The sequence below is a fragment of the Megalops cyprinoides genome, chromosome 9 (assembly GCF_013368585.1).
Source record: "Megalops cyprinoides isolate fMegCyp1 chromosome 9, fMegCyp1.pri, whole genome shotgun sequence".
NCBI classification, from domain to species: domain Eukaryota; kingdom Metazoa; phylum Chordata; class Actinopteri; order Elopiformes; family Megalopidae; genus Megalops; species Megalops cyprinoides.
Genome location: NC_050591.1, coordinates 26,105,816 through 26,128,218, shown reverse-complemented (window position 1 = coordinate 26,128,218; position 22,403 = coordinate 26,105,816). Strand labels below are relative to the sequence as shown.

At 44.3% G+C, this 22,403-nt stretch overlaps 1 protein-coding gene across 4 annotated transcripts in view; it reads left to right on the top strand.

Annotated features, from left to right (window-relative positions):
* The first annotated feature begins 2,335 nt into the window (after positions 1–2,335).
* Positions 2,336–22,403, top strand: part of ryr1b (ryanodine receptor 1b (skeletal)) — a 69,219-nt gene continuing 49,151 nt past the window's right edge. For 3 of the 4 annotated variants that reach the window (XM_036536213.1, XM_036536212.1, XM_036536211.1), the window contains exons 1-22: positions 2,336–2,601; positions 13,896–14,015; positions 14,121–14,222; positions 15,009–15,029; positions 16,568–16,642; positions 16,778–16,856; positions 17,006–17,118; positions 17,210–17,309; positions 17,431–17,527; positions 17,609–17,683; positions 17,778–17,934; positions 18,271–18,435; positions 18,523–18,644; positions 19,100–19,286; positions 19,520–19,655; positions 19,868–19,963; positions 20,058–20,176; positions 20,362–20,495; positions 20,733–20,974; positions 21,067–21,259; positions 21,466–21,682; positions 22,161–22,265. In XM_036536213.1, the coding sequence (XP_036392106.1) occupies positions 2,554–2,601; positions 13,896–14,015; positions 14,121–14,222; positions 15,009–15,029; positions 16,568–16,642; positions 16,778–16,856; positions 17,006–17,118; positions 17,210–17,309; positions 17,431–17,527; positions 17,609–17,683; positions 17,778–17,934; positions 18,271–18,435; positions 18,523–18,644; positions 19,100–19,286; positions 19,520–19,655; positions 19,868–19,963; positions 20,058–20,176; positions 20,362–20,495; positions 20,733–20,974; positions 21,067–21,259; positions 21,466–21,682; positions 22,161–22,265 (2,703 nt within the window). In that variant the 5' untranslated portion in view covers positions 2,336–2,553. The remainder of the gene's footprint in view (positions 2,602–13,895; positions 14,016–14,120; positions 14,223–15,008; positions 15,030–16,567; positions 16,643–16,777; positions 16,857–17,005; positions 17,119–17,209; positions 17,310–17,430; positions 17,528–17,608; positions 17,684–17,777; positions 17,935–18,270; positions 18,436–18,522; positions 18,645–19,099; positions 19,287–19,519; positions 19,656–19,867; positions 19,964–20,057; positions 20,177–20,361; positions 20,496–20,732; positions 20,975–21,066; positions 21,260–21,465; positions 21,683–22,160; positions 22,266–22,403) is intronic. The other variant, XM_036536214.1, reaches the window with a different exon arrangement.

Genomic DNA, 22,403 nt, shown 5'->3' with positions numbered 1-22,403 from the left:
GTTCTAGTGAATATATTGTTTGAAGTTTTCAACAGTCAATCAATCAATCAAGTTTTTTTTAGTTGTAGAACATTTTTACAATCCAGATGTCAAAAAGCTTTGTACACAGTGTTTTTTTTCCAGAGGGAATCAAAAAATCAGAAACCACAGGCTAATTGGGAAAAATCTGGAAAATTATTCCCCGACTCTGGGAGAAGGCATTCGAGAATCCTAGAAAATAATAGCGGAAAAGATAACATTGGTGCAACACAAGACATCAATTCATCGGTTCATTTGGGTAAACTGGTAGATATTTGAGTGACATCTAGTGGCGAAGAAGGTAACTGAATAGGTTAGAAAAAACCAGCTTGGGATAGAACAGCTTCTTAAAAGGGATGGACAAAAGCAATAGAACTTCAGTTCCCAGAATGCCTTTCAGCACATTTAAATCATTTAGGCTGAATGCCAGAAAGGCATGCTCTGAGCATGCCCACTGAAGTTACTGTCAAGCTGCCAAGAAAATCCCCCAAAAGCCAGTACTACTGCCGTGCTGCCGGATGAGGTTGCTAAGGGAGATGGGAGCGAGGGAGACTGAGCTGAATGATGACACTTAGATGGAGATCGTGGAGGTGAGACAACGCATTTTCATGTATCGATATTAGTGCATGATTGTGTTTGGATCTCAAATATCATGCCTTCACTGTCCATCTCTGCACTGTGGTGGGTATGAATGCGTTTCTGCTGAAAAGGGGTGTGTCCTTCATGCAGATTCTCGCCTCCTGATAAGAGCTGCAGGCTGCTTGAGTTCTAATTTGGAGGATTTGGACCAAGATTAGCCTGGTCCATTTTTAGATTTTACCACAGTGTTTGTGGATATGAAGATAAACATGGAAAAAGAGAACAAAATGTACATAGGACGACAGACAGACATTCAGAAAAAAAGAAAGTCAGGGGGGCAGGCAAAATAAAACAAACAGAGCATAAAGGGGAACAGGACAAAGAAATATATAGCACCCACATACACACAAACACACACACACACACACACACACTTTTCTTAACTGAAAAACAAAGCACATGATATGATATAACTATGAATGCAAACTCACCCACCCAAAATGCACAGGTGACTGGGAAGGAAAAAAATGTGTTGCTGGCAATGTTTTCATTTTATCATACTAATTTATATGACAATGTAAGAGACAATAAGTGTGTGTGCACTGTATTTCCAAAGACATGCATGTTTGCATAGTTTCTCTCTCTGGTGTCTGGAATTTGTGTGCTTTCCTTAGCAGAACAGCTGCTGCAGACTATTTTTTGCCTGTAGTGGAATGGGCTAATCTCTTTCAATTAAATGCAAGTGCAGAGATAATTACATTACATTACAATCGGGATGCATTGTACTGCTCAAATGCAGTGGGGGTGGGGCTCAGCTCAATGTTTCTGCATTGATTAATTCAACAGATACACAATAAGGATATTTTTTAGGCCACACTTCAGTCATGATATAGCCATAAATGGGTTGCCCTGTATGAAAGTGGATGAATTAGGTTGCTCTGAAAATCCTCTTGTTCAGTGGAGTCAGAGGTATATGCCTATCACTTTGGATCATAAGATGAAAGTCCAGTTTTTGTATTGATGCGCCTGACGCCTTTCTGTTCAATGTAAAAGAAAACAGCAATGCATGGTTAATTACATGTGGCCCTAGTTATCATAGTTCCAAAATATTGTCACATTTTATAAGGCTATATCACAGAATCATAGAATCCTAGGGAACTGCTTTTTCTCTCCTTTATGAAAGTGCAGTATTTTGCAGTATGCAGGTGATTTATGATGTTCATTTTACTTGGACCCTTCAGTTCAAAGACATTAACTTAAGAGCTGGCAATGCTCAGTAAAGGATATTTGCTTTATGTCATATTATATGATGTATGATGTAACATTAATTTATTATAGTGGGATTATAGCAAGTGACATTCCTCCAAATTTAAATTATTTTCCACAGATTGTTCTGAGCATGCCTTGTATGTTGATAATAGCATTCCAGCTGAAGGTGTTTCACCAGTTAAAATTGTGGAATGTTTTGGGTCTTAGATGTGCAAAAAAGCCAAAGTACAGACTACTCAGAAAAGCAGCTGTAAATCCAGTCCTCCTAATAGGAGTGTGCAGTGTGAGCACCCAGAACCTCCAGGGAGTCCCCCTTTGCTTTCCTTTTATAGACCATCGGTCAAAGGGGGAGGGGCTTGCCAGCATGAGGGAGTGGCCTAGTCACACAAACATGGGTGCGTAGTGGGAGCGGTATGGATCCTTGACAAGGTGTTTGCCCCTCCCCCCCTTCTCACCCGACCGGTGCCTGAGGAGGAGAGGCGGCGAGTGCAGAGCCGCCCGTCACTCTCTCACACGGCGCTGTGAGAGCCACAGGACCCATGCTGTCCTCCAGCACACCCACACACAGACACTGAGAGCGAGAGAGAGAGAGAAAGAGACAGAGAGAGAGAGGGAGAGAGTAAGAGAGAGAAAAGGGGAGGATTTTGTAATTTCTCCTGAGGAGCTGCGAATAACCCTTGAGAAAGGATGGCAGAAGGAGGAGAGGGAGAGGAGGAGATTCAGTTCTTGCGGACGGTGAGTGCTGCTTACTTTTCCCTCACAGCGGGGCTGACCCGTATAGAGTAGATTTTGGAACAGAGGACCTGGAGGAGGGGAATCAGCAGGCTGTGATCCTGTCACCACAATCTGAAATTTGAGGCCCCCTATTTTCTGACAGGGGCCGCTCTGATTGGGCTCTTTGCTACCTGTCAGTCTCTCTTTTGGTTACCACGCTGCTTGCATGGGTGCTGCAGACTAAGTGACAGACCCAGAACCCTGCTCCATGACCACTGAGTATTTTTAAACATGTAATTCCCCTGCTACGCTGGCCTACATATCGAATGACTCCCTTTCTTCCATTTTCTACATTGTGCTGCACCAGAATGTGGCGTTCGAGGCACTGCATCTGCTGGCTGCGCTTGCCTTCTGTATTTAGTGGACTATTTTTGTGTCTATCTGTGCCTCTGATGACCCGTTTATTAACTTTACAGAAATGGTCTTTGGTCTTGACATTACTGCTGTTTTTTTTTTTTAATTTGTCTTTAATGGACAATTGATTGTTGAGTGAGTTGTGAAGCCAGGTGTTTTACCTTTCCTGAGAGTTTTTTTTTTTTTTTTTTGGCTTCCCAAATATTCACCCTCAGGGTAGCTCAGGGGTGTGTGGAGATAGACAGGGGCCAGTGCATCTGTTAGCATCGTTATCTATTTATATACCCTAGGAAAGCAGGCCCTTCGGAGCCAGGGAGCGAGATGGAGGAGTGTGCTGTCCTGTGCCCGGGGACAGCTGACCGCAGTGCCTCTGTGCTCTTCACAGGGGAGGACAGACAGACAGACAGACAGACAGACTTAGCAACAGACAGACAGTGGGACAGGAGGACAGAGAGATGATAGGAGAAGGATGGAAAGAGAGGGTGATAAAAGCAAGTTTGCTGTAGTGGGAGAAGGAGCTCGTCTCTGATGCGGGAAACTGTGGCAGAGAGAAAGTTACGCAAAAAGAAAGATTCTGACTAAAAAGGAAACAGTTGAGCTGGACAGAAAGGCAGAAAGAAAAAGAGGTCTTGATGTGTGCTTGAAGTAGTTGGTAGGCATCAGAGCCCTCTACCTGTTTGTTTTGTGGAATACAAGTGTTTATTTAGGCTATGACGACCTGTACGATGTGCGGGTGGTTTCACAGAGATATATGGGATGCATAAAATACTTCTATCCATAAATCATTATCATGTGTCAAAGATGGAGTAAGCCCAGGACAGTAAATTATCCCAGCTTGCACAACAGTATTGTACTTTGTTTAATTTAATTTCACATGTACCCAAGTCATTCATTTTAACCAGTGAATCAAATAATCTTAAACAGTGCAATTTAACAGTATTAGCTGTTTGGCATGATTAGGCAGCGTGGCATGGCATGTTGTAGATGGTGAAGATGGTGATCTCAGGGCATAGTGATCTGCTGTGTTAAAGCACTGAACTTTATATGCAGAAGAACTGTCACGTCTGGCACAAGCCAGACGTCATAGAAAGATGAATGTGATTGTGCATTCCTAAATGTAGATGGGACAACACATATGTACTCATGGATTTCAGGGGCACAGTTTTTCTGTATACTTTTTCATTTACAGTCTGGTGCCAAAGTTGACCTGCCATAACAAAGAGTGAGAGTATGAGACTGGCAATTTAAAACTATAGACAGATTGAATCTTATAATACTGCAATCTGATTTATGATTTAGTTTTTAATTATATTAGCTTGTTAAGGTGCTATTATTTAACAAAGGATCAAGTTCACTGGAAACAATCCATCTCTTTTATTTTCAGTTTAATGGACTGTATTAAAGATCACATCATACACGATAACCATTGTCAGATTGTTTTCATTGTTTGGTACTCTACATGAAATTCGCTCACCTTTGTGTGGGTAATCTAGTTTGGACACTTATAGTGGCAAGTGGATCTCACAGTAGCTCTCCTTAACAAGAAATCCATCACAGGTACATAGTCATGGTCATATTCTCTAAACAATATTTGACAGATCTGAAGCTACAGAACTAAGACGAAGCTGTAGTCTTCTGAAGCTGGTCTCCAGCTGCTGAATGTGGGGAAGGGGAGGCATTTTTCAGGAACTGGGCTGTCCGCATATGTCCTCGTCCCAGAGAGAGCTGGGACTCCCTGCAGAGAGATTCCAGATTGGGCTGGAGTTTCCCTCGCCTGCAGTGGCTAACAACTCCTCTCCCTCCCTCTCTGTCCCGCTCTTCACCCGAATTCTCTGGAAATGAAAGATGGAGGGAGAGAGAGGAGCATGACAGAGGATTCCCATGCTCTACTTACATGTCAAAGCAGGGTAATTTACTGAAAGCAGGAGTAAGGGAGGGGGCATCAGACCTTTTAACACAATTAGATAAATTCAGTCAAATCCACTGTATTTGGATTGCTGCCCATGTGTCTTTGCTAATGCTCAGAGGGTCCCCCTCACATTACAAAGACGGCTCGCTCAGCAGTAACAGATGAGTGCCATCATGGAACTATGACATCTTACATGCTCTGAAATTTGCATAATGTGGAGTGCATTGCTGCATAATGACAGTCAAATGATCAGTCATCAAATTCCAGACTGGCTATTGGTCAGCCTGTGGTTGACTACTGCTCCTAGTCTGCCTCTCTGTCCACAGTCCCAGAATGCACCAGTGCAGACAGTGATACCCACATAGTCTGTTGTGTGGAGTGCAGACACAAAGCACAGGCACACAGAATGAGCAGCAGCCCACTTTAAAAATGGTCTCTCCAGCACGCTCAGCAACTGCATTGCACGTAGGTGGATATCTGTTAATATCTGCGCATCTCTTTACATTGGCATTGACTTGCTTTTCCACTCTGAGACCTCGGCCGTTAAAGCACAACGCTCTGTGCTCCACTTGAGCCTTTCTCTGTCCACATATTTTTAACTCCTTACATGCCTCTCCTGTAGTGTGCAACTTGTTTGACTCATTTACTACAGAGCATAGTGGGGGTTGACAGGTATTGATTCCCCATGCTGCCAAAGATGAGTAACAGCTGTGTCATTGTTTTGTGATATCAAAGCAGTGGTATAAATCATATGTGTAATTGTGTTTGAGGAGTAGTCTGGCTCCTTTGTGCAACAGCAGTTTCTTTTTATAGTGAGCTGTCTGAGGCTGTCTGAGATAGACGGTGTCCTACTTCACCTCCTGCAAGGGTGTGTGTGTGTGTGTATGTGTGTACAAACCTGTGTGTGTGTCTGTGTGTGCTTTTGTGCAGGTGCGTTTGGTGGGGGGACTCACTTCTTAGAGGTGCTTGAGCTCAGGAGCATTATTTCACTGTGGTGTATATTTCTGAGTACATGTATGCATGTTGAGATTATGCTAACCTTTGGCTTGACCGAACATGCCAGTGTTGCTTTATTGTGACTTTGACATTCAGGTAGTGCAGGTGATGTTATGGAAAGTCACCCGCTGTGTAACAGGATATCACTCATTGACAGTTTCACTCGCTGTTCTTCTTACTGTCTTTCTCACCTCTACCCTTCCATCCCGCCTCCCATGCACCTGCCAGCTTTTCTTTTCTTTTGCACTGTCTCTCCCTGATCACCTTTAGACCATCTCTGACATGTCTTAGAGCTGCTCCAATGAAAATAGGGTTTCCTTTTCCACAGAGGATCAGATGGATAGATGCATCAAGGCATCTTGTGCTTAAGGCACTTTGAACATGTAATTCTATATGGCTTCCACAAAGACACCATGAATTTGAATACGAGTGTGTGCATACAGTACATGTTTGTGTGTGTGTGTGTGTGTACTCTATATATTTATTATTGGTCCTTGTGTGTGTTTTTATCTGTGTATGTGTGCACACATATGTATGTTTACATGATACTTTTCATGTAAGAGACAGTCAGAGATGTAGCTCCCAGACAGGTTTAATCTGATTGACCCAGAGGTGTGACTGTGGCTGTCTGTCTGCAGAGGCTTGAGATTAACAGATCTACACCCAGGCCTGACACACAGCACCTGTTTATCTGAGTTCATCTGAGACCAGCACAGTCACAGTGAGGTCTTCCACAATAAACAGGTGTTTATTCAGGGGTATGGTGTCTCCAATTGCAGGTCTCTGCCATGTTAAGGCTATTCTTTTAAATTAATGTTGGTATCTGAGAAATTCCACTGAACTTCTGAAGTCTGATTGGTTTGTTTTGAAACTTGTTTTAAACTTTTTTGTGATGAATGTCTGTTGTGATATACTTATTCTGTACAATTCTGCAGAAAAAAAGTGCACAATCAGAGTCTCAATGAGATGGAAAGCTTGACATTTCTCAAGCTTTACCTGGGCACTGGAAACTGGGATTTAGGGGAAACACACAACAAAACAAGCAGATGAATGCATCTCTTGATTTGCTCTTTGTTTTTCTCTTGATTTGCTTCTCCTTTTATCCTTTTGATTGACACAATATTATGTCACCAAATCCTAAAATACAGAATCCCACTTATCTGTATAATTGGGGCGATCAATGTATTGGAACTGAACTGGTTGTAAGTTCACATCCTGAGTGAGCATTGCTGTTGTACCCTTGAGCAGTTACTTCACCTGAATAGCTTCAGTAAAATATTCTGCTGTATAAAAGAATAATATTTGTAAAGTAATTAATGTAAATTGGGTAACGGCAACTAATCAATTAAAAAGTAAATAATGTGGTGATACATTTTTGAAGCACTATATCCTTATTTATAAGCAACCATCAGAACATTCTATCTGTCATGCATATGCTTCATGGGGTGTGGTTTACTAAGTAAAGGAAGGGTAGATGAACCTCAGTCTAAGGTGAAACATTAGCCCAGGACAAAACTGCTGAATAGTTCTTTGCATTTTCCAGTTATGATCCCCTTTAATTTGATTGCATGTCCTTTGCTGGTGTCATATAGCTGACTACTGTCATCACAGCAAAACATACACTGGCAGGACTTACATGGACATTTTAATTAAGTAATTTATTCAGCTTTTCTATAAGAAAGCCATTTAGTTTCTCCAGCTTTAAGTGCCAACAAGCAGTCCTTGCTAACTGAGCCATGTCCACAGTGACTGTTTATGCCATTGTTTTACATAGCAGACATCCTTATCACATAGCATATGTTTGAACTGTTATCCATTTACAAAGCAAAACATGGAATTATGGTTTCTTTACATATTTATTATATTTCTTTACATATTTAGATTTTCCTTGCATTTGTTGTTTTAGAATACCAGAAGGATTTGATTGAGCAGCCTTCTGCCTAACCTAATGCTTCCCAACCATTATAACCATTACTTGACTTACTCTCTCATACTCATGGGGTATATACTGTTTTCCAGAGAGGACCATGGGGATGGTCATCACCATGGAAATGATAACAAGCTGGCTGAGGTGTTTGTTTAGGAACTGCACAGTGTCACAGTGAAAATAGGGAAGCTTACAGGGAGACAAGGCAAATACTTGCAATTATTGTCATGATATAATAATGAAGCCCTTTACTTTCTCAATGGTTTTTATTTATTTGAAATTTAGAACTTTTCATGGTGACACTATACAAAAGATTTGCCTCTTTTTCTTTGTGTCAATTTCTGTCCTTTTGTGGGCCTGTGTGTGTAGACCACATTTCTATAGTGGATTGTGGGTGGCCAAGTGTGTCTGTATCATAGAGCAGAGTGTTTGTCTTAGCTCACTGCAGTGGCTCTTTGGTGGGTGTAGAGGGGGTGTGCATCCACAGTAAGGCTGAAACCAAGTGTGTGTGGATTACTTGTTGACTCCAAACCAACGTGGGTGCGTGTCTGTTTAGCACCTTCCCAAGTGTGTGTCTGATGTTGAATCCAGGTAAACGCATATCTGTTTCAGACCTTGGTAGGGACTGTCCTGGACCGTGGTTCTGTCCATGGTTGAGGGAGGAGGATGGACTACAGGAGGCCTGTTCACGTCTGTGGTTCTGCGGGCTGCTGAGAGGTGCTGCTCTCTGTGTTGCCGATTCAGTATGAAGCAGCAGCTCTGCACCAGTGTTCAGTGTCTCAAGCCTAGCTTCTTCAAGTGACTCTCAAGCATCTGCTGGTCAGCAGAACAAGGGAATGTGAGAGTGACAGGTGCAGCTTCCCAAAATAGAGGGGTGGAGAGGAGCGGGGGTGGCCCAGAGAGAGAGAGAGTGGGGGCACAGAAGCAGTGCGAAAGCAGGAGAGGGCAGAGAAAGAAAGAGGAACAGAGGAAAAAGGAGAGAAAAATACTGTGTGGGTGGACAAGGGGAGAGAGAACAAAAATGAAATGACAAAGAAGGCAGGTAATGGCAGTTAAAAGGGAAAAAGAGAGGTTAGAGATTAGAGAAAGGTGGTTGAGAGAAGTCAGCAGTGAAATGAGAACGAGAGACGGAAAGGTTCTAGAAGTGTTGATGAGGGATTGAAAGATTCATCCATAATGTTGGATATTTTTACCATTTTACACTACTCAGCAAACTGAGTACTGCAAAGCCATATATAAAGTCTCTTCTCCGTTTCCACTTTTAAACACACACACACACACACACACACACACACACACACACACACACACAAGCGCGCATGTCTACATATGCATGCATGCATACATATGCATGCTCAAAAGACCAGAGCTTTCTTTTTACATTTCTATAACACCTCTATAGAACTTCTTGTAGTACAAAAACATGCTTCCTTTGTCACAAATGTACAATAAAGAACATTAGATGCAACCCTTTTGGTCTCCATAACAAAGCAAATGGAAGACAGTTTCAGCTCATCACTTCAGTAATTGTACAGCTTGAACAAAGTCCCACGTACTGTATACAGCAACACGAATGACCTTTGACCTTCTAGTAGCTGATGGGTTATAAACAGTTGACCTTAACCATAAAATGGATGGAACCTTGGACCCAAACTGACATTTCAGCAGCTCAGTGATCTGTCCCCAGCTAACCTGTCAGTAATAATCCTTGCAGTGGTACAGAGTTTCAGTAGAGTTTCAATGACTGCAAAAACATGAGTTCAGAGCATCCAGCTCAGCAGAAATAATCTTACAGTCTAAAGGCTGGAAGGGAGAACTGTGGAAAGTGGCTTTTGAGGAATTTTTCTGTTAATTACCTTTTCTTTGTCTCTTTTTGTGGCCTTTTTTTGTGAGCGTTAGACGTAATGACACATTACAGTTAAGTTCAACATCACATATCCTTGAAGCTCCACTGATGTGGGGATGCAGGGGTTGACTTGAGCAGGGCCTGTAAAGAAGTTATTTTTGGAGCTGACAGAGGATGCAGAGACAGGGTTGAGAAAGGGAAGAGCTGCCCTGGGACTGGGTGGACTCTGGGGAGGGCGTTGGCAGGCACCTGGCATTTTTGTCCTGAGGTGCCTGCGCGCTCCCACCTGCAGGACAGATGACGTTTATAGCCTGGCCCACAGTGGGGAGTTCTGCCTGCTGAGAGCGCTGCACCTTCGCACTTTGGAGACAGAGCTTTGGAAAAGGACAGCCTTCCTCCCTTTCATCCTTACCCACTCTCTTCATCTCCACACCTCCATGATCTTCCTAATCTTTCCTTCTCTCAGCTTCAGTCAGCAGAGCAACAATCTATGAGCTGGCCTGAGAGTTTGAGAACCTCTAATGGCAGGAGGAGGTTGGCTTCTGTCGCTGTGGTGCAGGAGTTGTGTTCCATCCCAGTAGTGCCACAGCAGGTATCTCACATCTTAAGTGCTCCCTGGCAGTTTATTATTCTTGGTGGTCTACAATTTCAAAATGGAAAGTGGAAAGCGGCTTCCTTGAGAACTGGCACTGTGCAACATGTAGTGGTGGGGATAACGAGCTTGTTTTGCTGGGATATCACCCCCATAGATCTTGCTGTAAATGCTGATACTATTCATGTTTTCTGCTTTGAGAAATAATCTGCTTATCAATCTTTAGGGTTCCAGTGAAAGATTTTTCTTCAGAAAGCATCAGAACCCGTTATTCACTTGTGGAACATATTTGTCTTCAAATGTCTTTCTTTTTTGGGTTAATTGAGTTCTGGTGATTTCACTACTTTAGATATGCTGCCAGACACCTTAAGTGTTTTTAGTACTGCCAGGTGAAATTGGAGCTCTCTTTTATTGATCCTGCTGGCCAGTGTGACTTGTGATGGTCGTAGTCTCAGAGCTTTTCGATTTATATTTGCATCATCTAAATGTAACCACTGAATTCAATGAAAAATATAGGAACTGCACTTCTTTGCACATGACAATGTATTTCTGAGGGAGCCCTTCTTTGAATGTATGCTTCTATGCATGGAACACTTCCATGAAAAAGCTGTTGGCAGTTTTCCAACTTAGTGTTAGTGATGTGTTCAACTTATGCCAGACAGACACAGAAGTAGCGAGATACCTGTGTGTTGATATGTCTCTGCGTGTGTTTGTGTTTGTGTGTGTGAGTGTGTGTGTAGGTGAATGTCGCTGCATTCATATGCTGACTGAAGGAGGTACAGTGCATCAGTGTACAAGTGCTGAGAGCTACACATTCCCTGAGTATATTTAGCAATATACGTTATGCCATATAGAGCACTCGTTTCTCAAATCTCAGCACACTCTAAGCAGCCTATAACCCCGCAACATGTCTGCTGCTCACTCTTGTCAAGTGTTTGGAGCATAAAAGAGCGTAAGCCAGGGGTGAACAACCACCCATCACAGAACTAATTGGCCCTGGTGCTGAAGGGCAGCATTAAAGTGTGTGAATGTCTCTCCAGTTCTAAGGGTGATAGAAGCTTGAGGAGTTGTTAGATTCCAGTCCTTGGTCAAGCACGTAGAGTAGACTTGCTGTGGAGGAACTACAGTACCCTTGTTTTTCACACCTGCTCGGAACACCTCTAATTCCACCACAAGGAAAGGTTCTGATCTCTTGGTCATGGAATCTGGCAAATCAGAACAGAGTCCAATGGCATGGACAACCGCTCTGTCATTCCTTCATTACATTCTTAAGCCCACTTTTTCCCAGCCCATTGATCAATACCTACATTGAAAATATAGATGTGTTTGTGCGATGACATCAGTGCATGGTGCTCTCTTCTCTGCCTACACACCAAGCACTCAACCTAGTTTTGAACCACCCCTAAATATGTCTTGGCTGTAACTCTACTCCCGCCCGACTGTTGGGAATCAATCATTATGTTTCCAGACCTCAGATTAGTTCAACAGGTCAATATTTTATCCTTATAAGTTTTTCCTTATACTTTTATCTTTCAGGATCTGGAATGATAACAGTAACACATTAACGCTGAAAGCTATAGGATTAGAATGATATTACGCATCCTACAAACTGCTCCCTGGATCTGTATCTATTTATATGGCTGTGAGTTAAGCCTTTGAATTTGTGGGCTCACTCCAAAAGCTTTTCACATGATAGGGGAAGCGGGTGGGCTTCAAATTGCATGTTCTGGAAAGTACATTGCACTGAGAAGTTGTAAATGTTATGGGGGGGGGGTTTCCAAAAAATATTGGATTTTTGGTTTTATTGTTATCATGGAATATTGTAGAATGAGCTGATAACAAGTAAACAACATGTTTTGATAAATCAATTCATAAGATAAAGGCTTAAGAATGACCTTGACAAATTACCTAAAGCACTGCCAGTCTGACAATGCAGACGAGGGATGCGTGATGTCATCCTAATGTGATCCCTCTTTAATTGTGCAACTGAGAGGTGGTTAGTGGGCAGGATGTTGGCATGTCCAACATTCTCATTTGTCTACTGGCTGAAGGAGTTGGCTTGTGTATACTGTAGCAACAATTGGTTAACCATAAATATCATATCACTTAAAATTCAGGCTCCCTGGGTGTTCAAACAGGAAGCTACACCACACAAAATCTTTTTATGTACAATGCATTATTAACATAACAGAATGTTATTGCATGCATACATATATTTGCCTCATAATTAACTCACACACAGTCTTCAAGCCTGGTTTTGGGTTTAATTTTTTTTTTTCTACATCAATATTGTTTACAGTATGTTGGTTATATAAACAAGAACCATAAAAACCCCTCAGCCGGAGTCAGGTAACCTGTTCAGGCAATAGCCTGGATCATAGTGGGAGCAGATTACAATTTTTTCCAATGAACAGGGTGTTGAACTCTGACAGGCAGAGCTAGTGACGCTCAACTAGCGGCTGAATCTGGTCGAGCATGGCCGTAGTGTCATCTGATCATTTTGGTACAGAGCTCTGAGTCACACAGCGGCTTGCAGCTTTTATAAATAAAGAGCATGTCTTTACTTCCATATCGGGTTCCTGCACACACCTTCACCTCTCCTCTCCAGAACAGGTCCAAGTTGCAACTGAGGCCACTCAAATGAACAAAATTCAGGCAATACACATAAATGTCATTGTTAAGAGACTGGACCGGATTGCAGAAAAGATTTGATTGATCCTGTGCTGTAGAAACAAAGGTGAAAGAGTTTTGCTAAGAAACCTATTGTGGTGGGCCACCTAAGAGGCCCACCACAATAGTTCACACATGATTTATTTTAGTCAATGATAACGATGTAGAAAATATAGAAGGATATAGTGCTAGGCTGGGAGAGGACAAATGATTAGCTAAAGAAAGGAAGAGAATGTCTGAGGGTACAGAGGACAGTACATTGTGAGGTCATCAATCTGCATCACTGACACATTTTGTGGAACCAAGCAAATGTTTTAATTTTAGACTAAAATGAGTATGTGCATTCCACACTATAAATGATGTACAGATGCAGGAAGTGTGATGAAATACATGGAGGAGGGAGGTAGAATGATAGAGAGTGATGCACAAGCAGGACAAAAATACAGAGAGACAGAAGGCAACAGAGGACAATAGGGTACATTCATGTTTAGACAGGAACATTGTGCTGAGAAGGAGAGGGTAGAAGTTTCGAGAGGAGAAACAGAGAAAGAGGGAAGGGGGGTGAGAGAAAGGAAAAAAGGGGCTCAGATGGATATAGCTGCTTACATAATGAGTGACTGTGGGTAACAGCTGGGAATGTTGCAAGTCAGAGGTGTGGGGGCAGGGAGGAGGGGGGTGTTTATTTGAGCATTTACACCAGGCCCTAGGGTGCAGGAGCATTGACAGGCAGCTCGGTGTTTGTTGTAAATCACTGTCTGTTCACACTGTTATTGTCTCTGTATTTATGTGAATGAAAGCGGGAGATGTATTGGGTTGCCTTTATTAAAAGGAGGTGCTGTCAGTTTGATGGCAGCGACCGTGGCGCTGGCGTCCGCGCTCAGGTGGGACCGCACCACCGCAGCAGCAGCTGTGCCGTGCCTGTCCTCTGACCGCACGTCTCCCCGGGTGTGTGTGTCCGCAGGACGATCAGGTGGTGCTACAGTGCACTGCGACCGTTCTGAAGGAGCAGATAAAGCTGTGCCTGTCCTGTGAGGGCTTCGGGAATCGCCTCTGCTTCCTGGAGACCACATCCAATGCCCAGGTGAACTTCCCCCACTCACCACAGTACACGCTCATGTGGTTCACTGCTTCTGGACTGCTGGTTTGACAAACATTGTTCTGATGACCCGCCCTCCACCCCCAACAGAATGTGCCACCAGACCTGGCAATCTGCTCCTTCATCTTGGAGCAGTCCCTGTCGGTGCGTGCCCTGCAGGAGATGCTGGCTAACACCGTGGAGATGACAGAGGTAAGACCTGGGCAGACGGGAGAGGGGCAGGGAGGGAGGGAAGGAGGGAGATGGGATGGGATGAGCAAGAGCAGTAAGAAGGTCTAACTGCTGCTGATCAGTTCTTCAGGTGTGCTTCCTACTGGAACAGATACAAAACAAAGATGTAAAATAAATCCTTTATGAAAATAATTGAGTGAAATGTATACCTTGCTCTTTCTTTTTATCTTGCTAAAGTGAAACAGTATCCTCATCCTCCTCTTCTTTTTCTCTTGCTGTCTTCACAAGCAGTCAGTAGGGACTGAGGCTGTGCGGGTGTCCTTAGATTCCCCCAGCATCTGAGCATATCCACTTTTTTCATTTACTGACACACTGACACTAGTTTTATTCCCGAGTGACATTTTTATTTTCAACATACATAATCAAGGAGCTCAGATTTTCACACCAAAGCAAGGTTGTTCAACAGGCAAACATATTCACATGTTCAAAAGGCAAACATATCTACAAAGAAAAGACATTATTATGTTCTTTATAAGGGACACTTGCTACACTTTCAGAGCTCAACAGACATATTTGACACAGATCAGTAAAACAGTATTCTGTTGTACTTCAAACGTGAAATACACCCTTAAAATCAATCTTAAAGCAGGTGGAAATGGCGTGGATTTGTTTCTTGTTTTTGGGTTTTTAAAAATCTTCCAGTTGGAGTTCTGTGTGCCTCAAGATTCGTATGTCTCCACCTGCTCAACTTCTACTCTACCTTTTGTCTCTTTTCCGACCCTGTCCCCTCCCCCCTGCCAACCATAGGCAGTCAATTTGGACAAATGGGTATGTCTTTGCACATGTCTCATTTCCCGTCACATGTTTCTCTAAACTTCTATCCCCCTTCCCCCCTACCTCTCTTCAACCCTGGGGGTCCACCTCCTCCTACTGAATGTCCTCTTTCTGAAATAGTGCTGCAGCCTTTTCTGTTTTTTTCCCATCCCCCCAAAGTGACTCAGCTGTCCCTCTTTTCAATATTGTCATAGCTGAAGCCCCATGTGGTGTACCATGTGGCCCACTGGGAAGAAACTTCTCTAGCTGGAGAGTGCAGAAGTAGACCGGGTCTGGTCCCAATCCAGACAGTGTCACCTCAGTCCACCCTAGTCTCGATGTTACAACTCATTCATGGTTTTGTCACGCCATGCAGCACTATTGCCATCCCATTAATCACTCACCTCTCTTTCCTCTTTTTTCTGTCCTCCCCAACTTTCACTTTCCATTTCCTGTAGACCAAACACAGCATGAAACCTTTCCCCCTTTCCATACTCACCCCCCTCTCATCTTGGAGACAAGCGTGGTATGTCTTGAGCGAGACCAAAACATAAACCGAATTAATCATAATCACAACAAGGTCACTAATATAGGCTGAGGCGAAGTGTTCTGACTTATTGTAAAACCATAAAACGGAACCTGCTCTCTGTAACTAGGGTATCCATTTCCCAGACACATTATAGGATTTGTACTGTAATTAGGGGGTTTTGACAGAGTCCGAGCCTTGGGTCTGATGATTTTTGGATGAGAATAGCATGGCATGTGGCCCAGGGAAGAATGCTGGCAGCAACAGAGGCTAGACCTCAGATAGCAGGAGGGAATCCGACACGTGGGGGGGACGTGGGGGCCTATAGCCGGGCCTATTCTGCGTTCCAGCTGTTCACAGAGCCTGTGCTAATGTGGAATAAACCCCCCTGACACACTGACCCCACCCGAAAAACCCTGCCTTGCCATGTGTTCTGATGGATTAGTTGTGCTTAACCCAGGGGAGGACACCTGCGCTCACTCACGGAATAATTGTACTGTTGATGGTGGTGGTGGTAATGACAATCACTAATAACAACAAAAATAATTATGTTTTCTTGTTTGAAATCTAACCGGATTATGAAATGAAAGGTAAGATTTTTAAAGTTGTATTTTGTAAGTGCCAGATGTGAATAAACATGATTTGATGTGATGCTGGCACTTTCTCTTGAAATGTTCATCCAATTTTTTGTAAATATCATGCATATCTTTTCTCCGGTATACAGTACGTTATTTGTACACATGTGAAACTGTGTTTTCAACTCGATTTTTCTTTGTTCACCTTTGTGCTAAGCTTGTTTTGTTAACATACAATTTTTTTGTATGATTTTGTTTATTATCATTTGTTTTCCCTTTTCTTTCTTCACCTCAACTGGTCACCAGGTTGAGTGCTATGAGGAGAGGGATTGTCTCTGCCCTGTCCCTAGTGCCTGGTGTGTTTGTCCCTGGCAGACTGGATTGGAGTGGGATGATGCATGTTGTCTTTGTGGTAATCGCTGCTCTTTTGCTGTTCCCTGCACTCCCCACAGTCATCCCAGGGAGGAGGCCACCGTACCCTCCTGTATGGACACGCCATCCTACTGAGACACTGTCACTCTGGCATGGTGAGACTGCCCTCTGTCCTACTGTCTGTTTCAACCCACCTTCTTTCACATTTCTCTTACATCCTGTCAGCTTATGCAATGGCCATAAATTCAGAGGTTTAAGAATATCTCCCTTTCTCTCATTGTCTTGCTTAGTACCTCAGTTGCCTGACCACGTCACGGTCACTCACAGACAAGCTGGCCTTCGATGTGGGCTTGCAGGAAGATTCCACAGGTAGGTACCAGTAACTGCAGCATAACTCACCAGGTCCGCACACTGTTCCCACTCTTCTGCTAAAACTAGACAAAGGCCTGGATCTCACAGTGGAGTCTTTGTGCCTGTTCCTTAACAGCAAATGATTAATGTTAACATGTGTCTTCAAGGGGAGGCGTGTTGGTGGACAATTCACCCTGCATCCAAGCAAAGGTCAGAAGGAGAGAAGGTCAGGGTTGGAGATGACCTTATCCTGGTCAGCGTGTCCTCCGAGAGATACCTGGTGAGCCTTTGTGGATGATGAGATAACAGTTCGACTTTTGTTGTCAGCTGGGAACTGAACAGTCTGACTGACACCGTGTCTGTTTTTGCAGCATCTGTCCTATGCCAGTGGAGACCTGATGGTAGATGCCTCCTTCATGCAGACCCTGTGGAACATGAACCCTGTATGCTCGGGGTGCGAGTTAGCAGAGGGTAAATTAGGCTTTCACTCTTCTTTACCAGGAATTTTTCTTTGTTGCAGATACACAACCACTCAATAAGGGTGCTATATCTGTACCCCCCCACCTCTCAAGTTGTTGATCTCTCTCTACAGGGTATCTGACAGGAGGCCACGTTTTAAGGCTATTCCACGGCCACATGGACGAGTGCTTGGCCATCTCCTCAGCCGACCAAGGTGACGACCAGCGCAGGTAAGAGACTAAAACAAAGACCACAAAGTGACACCCCATTCACCTTCACCAAAACCTTGACCTGCCTCCTTCTCCCTTTAGAAATGCTCACTATGAAGGGGGTGCCGTGTGCAACCAAGCACGGTCTCTGTGGAGGCTGGAGCCCCTACGAATCAGGTGAGCGTACCTCTTAGCTTCAGAAACCATGACTAACAGAGACTTTCACTGTCCCTTGCCCCCCAGTCAAGCCTTGTTTTGTTTGTCCCTGTAGCTGGAGCGGGAGCCACATGAAGTGGGGCCAGGCTTTCCGAGTGCGTCACATCACCACAGGCCGGTACCTGTGCCTGGATGAGGAGAAGGGCCTGATGGTGCTGGACCCACAGAGGGCCAACACCAAAATGTCTGCTTTCTGCTTTCGGGCATCAAAGGTCACTAAAAAAATCACCGCTTGCACTTCGTCACCACCTCTAAATTCTCCCTCTTCTCCTAGAACAGGTTGCGCAGACATTATCAATTGCCACGACTTAACCAGAAATGTAATCCTAACATGTTGTGTAAACCCACCAGACAATATTTCATCAGACACAAACTACTACTTGACTTCTGTGCTTGCAACATAAAAACAGTTGGACTATACATCAATTAAAAGGTATTAAATCTGTTGACATACTAGTAGCTTTATATATACTATTATATTATAAACCACCTATATAATAGCAGAAAATATACACTTTTCTTATCAACTTTTTTCATCCACGGAGCAGGAGAAGACAGAGGTGGCTCAGAAGCGTGATGTGGAGGGCATGGGCATACCAGAGATCAAGTACGGGGAGTCAATGTGCTTTGTGCAGCATGTCTCCACGGGGCTGTGGCTCACTTATGCCTCCGTGGACGCCAAGTCTGCCCGTCTGGGACCTCTCAAGCGGAAGGTAGAGCACTAAGGAGGCAGCTTCTTCATGGAGAAACGCCTGTGTGGAAACGGTACAACTCTTAAAAATCCCTCCCCTCTTTCACAGGCCATCTTGCACCAGGAGGGTCACATGGACGATGCCCTAACTGTGGCCCGCTCGCAGACAGAGGAGTCGCAGGCAGCCCGTATGATCTACAGCACCACAGGGCTCTTCAACCAGTTCATCAAGTATGAGCCATGGCTCCTAGCCTGGGCCCCTCCCAGTGCCCCGCACAGCACTAATCTTTCAAAAGCATCTTCGATTTGCCACTGACACATTACGCTTTTCTCATGATGGACATCTTCTTGTTGTTCCTTTTGTAGTATAGATGACCCCTATCTCTAAGTGTTTAATCCTAGATCAACTGTATTTAAAAAATGTTTTACAAATATTTTGTTTTCAGTGTATTGTATATTTTATATTCATGCCATGGCAGTGGCCTTTACATGTTACTTACTGACATATTGGGGTATGTAAAAAAGATGACATGGTGTAGGATACACTGCACTGTGTTACATTAACTCTGCCTTGTAATATTAGGTCTGGAAACAATCAGCAACAAAAAACAAAAGCATATAATTGATTGACAACACATTTTAGATAGTGGTGTTAGTAAGGTTCTCTCTGTCTCTGCTCACCCCAGGGGTCTGGACTCTCTGTGTGGGAAGAACAAGTCTGCCAGCCCATTGTCTCTGCCCCTGGATGCTGTGGTTCTCTCCCTGCAGGACCTCATCTTCTACTTCCGCCCTCCTGAGGAGGAGCTGGAACACGAGGAGAAGCAGACCAAACTTCGCTCCCTCAGAAACAGACAAAACCTCTTCCAAGAGGAGGTCAGAACATATACACACATACACACACATACACATGTGAATGCACAGACATACTGCACAAATTGTTTAAAAAGGAATCTTATTAAATCGATGTTTCCATCTCTTTCTAAAAGCCCTGTTCCATTAATTAGCTATTCACCCTCCTTAGCTAATCAGACAATTGGCCAGTCAGATCTCTTGGCTCGTACTTATTTCCATTCTGTTCTATGTGTGTGCTGTTGTGATGTGTTCAGGGCATGATCACCCTGGTGCTGAACTGTATTGACCGGTTAAATGTGTACAACACGGCTGCCCACTTCTCTGAGTTTGCCGGGGATGAAGCTGCAGAGTCTTGGAAGGAGATTGTGAACCTGCTGTATGAGCTGCTGGGTATGACATCCTGGGTGCATGCTTCAGTAATGCACTCTCTGTATGCAGTCTCACACATTATATATACACTGACATTTTCAACATACATATATGCATGTGCACATTAACATGTATCGTATTAGATCATATCCACCTGCGTATCATCTAATTCTGAGTGCAGTATGCTGGTGATGCTTACTTCTCTCCTGTGTCTTTTACACTCTCCCCTAAAGCCTCTCTGATTCGAGGAAATCGGGCCAACTGTGCCCTATTTTGTGATAATCTGGACTGGATTGTCAGTAAATTGGACCGTCTGGAGGCCTCTTCAGGTACTGACCCCATGGCCTAAGACCCTCTCTCCACATCAATATTTCAAAACACTATTATTTTCATGGGACTCAATTTATCTCTGTCTTTCGGCAGGAATTTTGGAGGTGTTGCACTGTGTTTTGATTGAGAGTCCAGAGGTCCTGAATATCATCCAGGAAAACCACATCAAATCTATAATTTCTCTGCTGGACAAGCATGGGCGCAATCACAAGGTATGTGACTGGGACAGCAGATGCTAATATTGCAATATTGCAAACATGCTAATATTGCAAACATCTTCCACATTCACACTTTGAGAATATGAGAGCAGGCTTAAATGGACATGACTGTAATGATGAATGCAACCCTGTACATATCTGCACAGCTCACAGCATGGTCTCCTCTTTGCATCCCTCAGGTGTTGGATGTGCTGCGCTCTCTGTGTGTGTGTAACGGTGTGGCTGTGAGGTCAAATCAGAACCTCATCACAGAAAATCTTCTTCCGGCTCGTGACCTCCTGTTGCAGACTAATATCATCAACTATGTCTCCAGGTGAGATGCCTGATATCCTCAGAGCTGAAAAAACTGTGCAGTGTCACTTGTAATGCAAGACTCCCATGACTGTGTAATTACTCTTTCCCTCATAAGAAAAATCAGCCTGCTATCAGCTCTCATTTGCAGCAGCTAAGTGTTCTGAATTTGCACCAACATTTCTAACAGTGCTGAACCAGCACTGATGTTTTGCTGTATTCGTGTTTTAACCTTCCCTTCTCCATCTCCTCTCTCCAGTGTAAGGCCCAACATCTTCCTGGGCACATGTGAAGGATCTACCCAGTATAAAAAGTGGTATTATGAGGTGATGGTTGATTATGTGGAGCCCTTTATGACAGCCCAGCCTGCTCACCTGCGTGTGGGCTGGGCGATGACAGAAGGGTACAGCCCCTACCCCGGGGGTGGTGAGGGCTGGGGCAGCAACGGTGTAGGGGACGACCTTTACTCCTACGGATTTGACGGGCTACACCTGTGGTCAGGTGAGCTGAGCCGGAGGTCAAAATGCATGCGTACCACTTCTCTGCAGAGCGTTTTTCCACGTGCGTCGGCTTTGACGCGCATCTCTCTCTAGGACATGTCCCTCGTGTGGTGGCCTCGCCCAGTCAGCACATCCTGGCAGCAGATGATGTGGTCAGCTGCTGCTTAGACTTGAGTGTGCCCAGCATCTCATTCCGCATCAATGGGCATCCCGTACAGGGCATGTTCGAGAACTTCAACCTGGACGGTCTCTTCTTCCCCGTCATCAGCTTCTCTGCAGGCGTCAAGTAAGACAGCGGTTCAGTTGGAGTGCTTTTAACTGAGGGGGAATGTGAGAGAAGAGAGAGGATTAAGGGAGGGATGGGGGATGACAGAGAAAGATATGGTAGATGATGGACTAATGGAGGAAGGGAGATGCAGGCATGAGGAGTGGATTTTGAATTAAAGGATAGAGCCAGCAGTGCTAGAGTGACCATTTCTCTCTCTCTCTCAGGGCGCGCTTCCTCTTGGGTGGGCGTCACGGGGACTTCAAATTTCTCCCGCCCCCGGGGTATGCCCCCTGCTACGAGGCCCTCCTGCCCAAAGAGAGGATGCGCATTGAGCCAATCAAGGAGTACAAGCACGACTTTGATGGCGTTCGCAACCTGCTTGGACCCACACAGTCACTCACACACACCTCCTTCACCCCCTGCCCAGTGGACACCGTGCAGGTATTAGCCTTATCCCACTTCATGGACCCTACACCTATGCTGTTCTTTATACTCCTGAAGTCCTCAGCAAGGAGTGCAGTCCACTACATTCCTGCTGTGTCCTCTACTGCTGCTGCTACTGCTTTACTCCCATTGCTCCCTATCCTGCTGCTGTATACCCTACTCCTGTTGTGTACTAAAGACCTGTTTACAAATGTACATGCCTGCAATTATCTACAACTATGCTGTCTTATGTACTCTTGCTGTTGATTACACCCATGAGTCTGCTGCATCTCTGCTATCCAATGACTGTATTCAGTACTCCCGTTGTCCACTATTCTTCTGCTGTCTAGTATATTCCATGCTCCTGCTTTCTAGTGTAGCGGCTGTTGGCTATATTCCGTACTTTCTGTATGCTACACCCCTGCTGTTCTCTGCACTCATGCTGGCTATTATTCCCGTTATCCACCACACAGTAACGCCCACTTCTTCCTTCCAGATTGTGTTGCCCCCTCACCTGGAACGCATCCGGGAGAAGCTGGCGGAGAACATCCACGAGCTGTGGGCTGTCACTCGCATTGAGCAGGGTTGGACCTATGGGCCCGTAAGTTGTCCCACAGCTGCTGCCGTCAGCACTACCTAAGCAACTAGAGCACTAAAGAGGAACAGGCAGCGACAATCATATTGATCATGTATTAACAAGGACAGTTTTGGCTTCTCCATGATGCTAAAAAAAGATAAC